The 6,602-nt window shown below is 41.5% G+C and overlaps 1 protein-coding gene across 16 annotated transcripts in view; it reads right to left on the reverse strand.

Annotated features, from left to right (window-relative positions):
- Nucleotides 1-6,589, reverse strand: part of ADPRM (ADP-ribose/CDP-alcohol diphosphatase, manganese dependent) — a 96,891-nt gene extending 90,302 nt beyond the window's left edge. For 14 of the 16 annotated variants that reach the window (XM_064378304.1, XM_064378303.1, XM_021676046.2 and 11 more), the window contains exons 1-3: nt 6,513-6,589; nt 1,643-2,269; nt 607-723 (exon numbers count right to left, since the gene is read on the reverse strand). In XM_064378304.1, coding sequence (XP_064234374.1) covers nt 607-723; nt 1,643-2,243 — 718 coding nt within the window. In that variant the 5' untranslated portion in view covers nt 2,244-2,269; nt 6,513-6,589. Of the gene's footprint in view, nt 1-343; nt 474-606; nt 724-1,642; nt 2,270-6,512 lie in introns of all 16 variants that reach the window. The other 2 variants (XM_021676044.2, XM_012453062.3) reach the window with 2 other exon arrangements.
- Between the last annotated feature and the right edge of the window lie 13 nt (nt 6,590-6,602).

Consider the following 6,602-nt stretch of genomic DNA (forward strand, 5'->3'; position numbering starts at 1 on the left):
TGAAGTGCAGTGGCACGATCTCGGCTCACCGCAACCTCCGCTTCCTGGGTTCAAGCAATTCTCCTGCCTCAGCCTCCGGAGTAGCTGGGACTACAGGTGTGCGCCACCACGCCCAGCTAATTTTTGTATTTTTAGTTGAGTCAGGGTTTCACCATGTTGGCCAGGATGGTCTTGATCTCTTGACCTTGTGATCTGCCCGCCTTGGCCTCCCAAAGTGCTGGGATTACAGGCTTGAGCCACCACGCCCTGCCGCTTTGAATTATTTCTTACAAATGTATGTCAATCTACAATGATTTCAATAATAATATTAATGTTTAAAAAAGAAGTTACTTCATAAACTGACCTCATTTGAGGAAATTCGACTTAGAACCTAAAGGGCCAACTCACAGGCTCCATATATGGCAAGAAGTTTCTGTTATTTACGTTTCTTTCTTGATTCATCCTTAAATGTTCATCTTACATTCAGGTGGTTTCTAAATAAAAATTTTTAAAGTGTCCATTTTATAGAAGGAGGATATCGAAACACAAATATTGTTAGTACGCTTTAATGCCTAACTTTTCTGAATCTCTAAAATGTTAGTGTAATCAGGTAATTTAAATACTTACTCACAATCACCACCTTTTCTTGGTTTGTATCAGAGAACGTAAGCACTTCATTCAACCAGTTTAGCTGTTCTTGGCTGAATCCTCCATTAAACTGGACAAACTGGGGCTCAGAAAGTCCTGAAATGAATTCAGTAATTTTAGACCCATCAAAAGTCATTTTTCCCCTCATTTGGACATGCAAATTTAGTTAATGTAAGGATGCTTGTTTTTCTTTAGGAATATTTGATTAGCAACAATCAACTTAAAATAGGAAATCACAAGCATTTAGAAAAATATATAAATGAATCACACTGCATCTCACTCCTAATCTTGACAGTCCCTACTAATTTGGCTGGCTTTCCATTATATTAAAAATGCAAACTTCTTATTAAGTCCACTGAGCCACTACATATTCTTGGCCCTGTTTACACTCCAAAATCATCTTGTACCCCACTGTCCCTTTCCTGTAGTCTTCAAAAACGCTCAAGTCTTAGTCCATTTAGTGCCTTTGCATGTTTTTCCCTCTGTCTGCTAAATCCCTATGGCCATTCTTTCCAAGGAAGACTCCTCCTTGTCATTTAGGTCTTGGCTTAAATATCCTTCTCCTTGGAGACGCTTTCCCTGATCACCTAATCTAAAATAGTAACCCTAATCCTTTTTGATAACACTCTATAACATCATACTCTATTTCCTTGGTAGCACTTATGACCGTAGAAATAATCTTGTTTCTGTTTCATTTATCATCTGCCTTGCCCATTTATTGTGTTTGTTCCCTCCATTCCATCCATCAAAAAAGTGGTATTGTATTGTTTACAGCTCTGAATAGCAAGCCCTAGAAAAACTGCCTGACCTAGAACAGGCATTTAAAATATCTGTTTGATTTTCAATCTTGAATGAACTGTAACCAATCCATGTGAGAGCAGGCTTGTGAGAAATCCTGACCCTGAACAAGTGACAATATACTTTTATCTTAATTGTCCATCTTCCTGCTGAATAAAAGGTAGCTGAAGAATTTAAAGACAATCTATTAGATTCTCAGCTCAAAGGAATAATTCACCTTGAGGACTATTCAGTTCCGTATTTGGATTGTGCTCCTTCAATATCTTCATACACTGCTGGTATTTTGGAGAAGACTGATCCACGCCCAAGACACTCAAGTCATATGCATCAAGTAAAATGAACCGGAATTTAGGGAATGGTACAAAATGATAAGCATAGTAATCCTCTGAAGGCATGGTCTCGGGATGATGTTCAATCTGGTCTTCTAGAAACTTTGTGTTAAGTTTAGAGTGTGTTAAATACTCTCTCCTGAAGTTATAGAATTCATGGTTTCCCCACGTATGATGAACTGGAACATTAAGCTTCTTGAATGTGTCCATAACAACTTTTAAGGACTTTTCCGATGCATTATACTGTGCATTATATCCATCGATTATATCTCCAAGCTGAAGGACACAACAGGGTGTGCTGCTTTCATTATTCCAGACTTCAATGGCACCCTGTAAGTGAAGAAGACTATGCCTGTAGTATCGCCGCCTGGTTCCTTGGAAATTAAAGCCATCTTCCAAGTCAGCATATTGAATATCTGCGATAACTCCAAAGGAGAAAAGATGCTCTGAATTCTCATTTAGGGCTTCAGGATTGGGTTTATCATCCATAACCTCCTAACAGGTTTCTAAATAAACTAAAGTAAAAAAATAATAATAGTAACTAAATTATAAACATTTTAATTTCCCAATTTCACTGAAGAAAATGATAGAGAATATTAAAGGTTAATTCCTTAGGCAGCTTGATACAGGAAAAAGTATATGGGTTTTAGAGTCCAACAGTCTTCGGTCTAAATTACTAAGCCTCTAAAATGCTTGTTTTCTCTTCTGTAAAACAGATGATAGTATCTATTCTTCAGAATAGTAACAACTGATAAAAGGGTAGTATCCTATCAATAAATAGGGATTCTAATGCTAATAAAGACAAATTTAAATCTGGAATTGCTGATTTTTGAGAAATACATACTCATTTTAAACACACACACAGACGCAAAACCCCTCTCCCACAAACACCAAATAATTCTATCAAAACTTCAAGATTTTTTTTTTTTGGAAAGCTATATATGACATTCATTCATTGTATGTATGTTGTAAAAGATTCCTATTATGCATTATTTTGTGTCGGGATGAGTCTTTTCTCTTACTTGGTGAGAAGGTCACCCAAAATAAGTTTCTCACAGTTTATATCTGAAGTAATGGATGAGGGAGAAGCAATAAATTCTCCTGAGCTTAAAGCTAAATCAAATTGATTTTCTGTTATTTGATATCAAAAGCCTCTCAAATACACCTTCCACTGGAACACAGTTCAGTTTAGAAAAACTCAAAGCTATCCTAAGAGTTGTCAATTTTTAAGGAAAGTTAAGCAATGTGGAGAGAAGCACCAAGGGGCACACACTTCAAAATAGCAATGTGTTCTGGGGGAAAAAGAAAGACCCAAAGTGCTGCATACATACAGCTTTTAAAAGTAAAGTTAGGGGTAAGGAGGCAGCCATTTAGACAGGCTGAGTATCCCCTTATCCAAAATGCTTGGGACCAGAAGTGTTTTAGATTATGGACTTTTTCAGATTTTGGAATATACTTAATAGTTGAGAATTCCCTTTTTTTTTTTTTTTTTTTTTTTTGAGACGGAGATTCACTCTTGTTGCCCAGGCTGGAGTGCAATGGTGCAATCTCAGCTCACCAAAACCTCTGCCTACTGGGTTCAAGCAATTCTCCTGCCTCAGCCTCCAGAGTAGCTGGGATTACAGGGGTACGCCACCACACCCGGCTAATTTTGTATTTTTAGTAAAGACAGGTTTCTCCATGTTGGTCAGGCTGGTCTTGAACTCCCGACCTCAGGTGATCTGCCCGCCTCAGCCTCCCAAAGCGCTGGGATTACAGGTGTGAGCCACTGTGCCTGGCCAAGTTGAATATTCCTGATCTGAAAATCCAAAATCCAAAATGCTCCAATGAGCATTTCCTTTGAGTTTCATGTTGGTGCTCAAGTTTCTGACTTGGGGGCATTTCAGATTTCACAAACGTATTCAGGGACAGACAGTCAGGATCAGAAGTGAGTAAGGCAGGGCAAAAAGAACCAAGTGGGCAGGGAATTGACTCTCCTGGCTAGTTCAGCCTTTCCTTTCATGGTTCAGGGAGATGCTGGGGGAGCTCAGAAAGATTGGACCTGGTGAACAGAGAGATCAAAAACTCAAAACCACCTCCAGCGAGGAAACTTAGAATTAATAAGCATTCTAATGTCAGGAAATTTTTTCAAAATAGCCCCCTCCCTCTACCAAATACAGACACAAAAAATATCAGTGAGTAGAGGATAATTGAAGTTAGAAATGGGTAGATAAGGTTTATTCTAACTACTTTTATGTGTGTTTAAAAATGTGTATGTAAAGTTTTTTTAAAAAAAAATTCAGGCCGGGCACAGTGGCTCATGCCTGTAATCCCAGCACTTTGGGAGGCCAAGGTGGGTGGATCACGAGGTCAGGAAATCGAGACCATCCTGGCCATGGTGAAACCCAATCTCTACTAAAATACCAAAAAAAAAAAAATTATCCAGGGGCCTGGTGGCACGCGCCTGTAGTCCCAGCTACTCAGAAGACTGAGGCAGGGGAATTGGTTGAACCCAGGAGATGGAGGTTGCAGTGAGCCGAGATCGTGCCACTGTACTCCTGCCTGGTGCCACTGCACTCCGGCAAGACTCTGTCTCAAAAAAAAAAATTTCAAAAATTTAGAGAAAATCAAATCTGGAAAAATTAGAAGACCTAAGGAAATATTTTGCTTTTGAATAGAAAGGAGAATGGCAAGTTTTTCGTGAATTTTGTTTTCAAAGTTTGCCTGCACCATTTATTATATGCTACATTATCTAAGTTTTAAAGAGGTATTATAAAGTGCTGAAAGCTATGAAATTAAAGACCCAGAACTGAATTATAGTCCCCATGCTTCCTAGAGCAAAATAACCCTCAACAGGTTATAGTGAGATTCAACTGAGTTATGATCACAGTAAACTATTACTTTGTAAATCCCCATAAACCATAAAGTACTATATGCATGTTAAGAAAATAATTTTTGAATTAACATATCTGAAAATTGTCTGTCTAATGAGCCTCAGATAACTGAAACTACTGCAACATTTTAATAGAAGAGAATAATGTAGAAAACTTTATAAGAGTTTCTCTCAAATTCCTATCAAGTCATGGTACAGGATAAGCAGCCAGCATTTTGTGAAAACCGCCTTAGGCATAAGAGATTTTTTTTTTTTTTTTCTGTGGCAGGGTCTAGCTCCATTCCCCAGGCTGGAGTACAGTAGCGCAATCATGCCTCACTGTAGCCTCAACTTCCTGGGCTCAAGTGACCTCCTAACTCACCCTCCCTGATAGCTACAGCTAGGATTACAGGCACGTACCACCACACCTGGCTTTTTGTTTGTTTGTTTGTTTTTAGAGATGGGGTTTCGCCATGTTGCCCAGGCTGGTCTCAAGCTCCTGGGCTCAAGTGATCCATCTGCCTGAGGCCTCCCGTACCCAGGGATGCTTAATTGCTGAAAAGCTGCTACAAGATCATAGTAAAAAAACTTTTCTAATAAAGACTGGCAGAAGGCTGAAGTTCCTTGTGGAAAGCCTTCAAGCATCAATAATGAACTTGTGAAAGAAGGTAGCTCTACCCTGAAATACGTATGTTTCCTTCACTCTATTGTCAAAGGTGAAGGGGGCAGCAGGGGAAGTCCAGAGATTAATAAAGAGAGACTTTGTTGAGAGAAACTATTGTAACAGAGGGTCCTAGCCTAAGGGTGCAGGAAGGTGGGTGAGCAAGCCTTTTATAAGCAGAGACCATACAAAGAGAAAAGGAAAGTTGGGGCAGGAAATGTCTGTGGTTAGGGGTTAGGCGCAAGGGGCAAGGGTCTGGAACAAAAATGAAGCAAACACATTACGGTGCTGGGAAGTTCACAAAAAATTAGCCGGGTGTGGTGGCGAATGCCTTGTAATCCCAGCTACTTGGGAAGCTGAGGCAGGAGAATCTCTTGAATCCAGGAGGCGGAAGTTGCAGTGAGCTGAGATGGTGCCACTGCACTCCAGCCTGGGCAAAAAGAGCAAAACCGAGGTAGGGGCGGGGAGGGAGTGATTAGTATTGCGGATATTGAGACATAAAGGCAGAAAGAATGAAGTTAGACTTTCACCAAGAACGAAAAACCTACGAATGCTCTTAGCCTCATTAATATGGGGATGTACCCACGTAACATAAGCAGTTCCAGATGAGGAACCCATTAACAAACTTCAAATCGCGAAACTGTAGGGAGCAAGGTAGTCTGTGAGAGTATTTTAAGAAACTGGGTCGCAGAAAGACTAAGTTAAGGGATGGGGTATCATGCCGTCTACACTTCTTTATACACTGCTATGCTTTATTAATCAGGTTACATTATAATATTACGCGACTACAAGTGCTGGGCATTTAAAGTCTTCCAGGCCACCCTAACTACTCAAATTATCCTAATTAGCAATTTTTTTAAGTTAAAAATGGGAGTTCTAAATGAGTCTGTTTCTATATCAAGGACGCAAAGGAGTCAGCAATCTTGCACTTCCTCTTGGCCGGCAGGACGAGGTTAACAAAGCTGGCCAGACATGGTAGGGTTAACGGGGCTGCCAAGTCCCGCGGGCCTCTAGGCAGTGTTTTCTCTCTTCTGAGCTGTGGGTGTCCCCGGGGCGAGAAGCCAGCTGCGCTCACCTAAGCCCGCGAACAAGGCGGGGCGCCTCCAGCGCTCGGGGCTGCCGGGCCTCGGCCCAGCCGCGCAGCCTGGACCCCTAAGCCAACCCCCTTCCCAGGGCTCCGCGGTCCCCAGGTCCTGCGCCGCCCAGCCAGCGCCGGACCCGCCTCCAGCCGCAAGGAACTACCTACCGTGCGTCGGCCCCACGGCTGAAAGGCCCTGGACTACCAGCTATGCAACCACGGCACCATCTAGCGGGACGGACAGAGCGGCTCCTTCCG

The sequence above is a fragment of the Aotus nancymaae genome, unplaced genomic scaffold (genome assembly GCF_030222135.1).
Source record: "Aotus nancymaae isolate 86718 unplaced genomic scaffold, 86718_ANA_hifiasm-v0.15.2.pri h1tg000018l, whole genome shotgun sequence".
Classification (NCBI taxonomy): Eukaryota; Metazoa; Chordata; class Mammalia; order Primates; family Aotidae; genus Aotus; species Aotus nancymaae.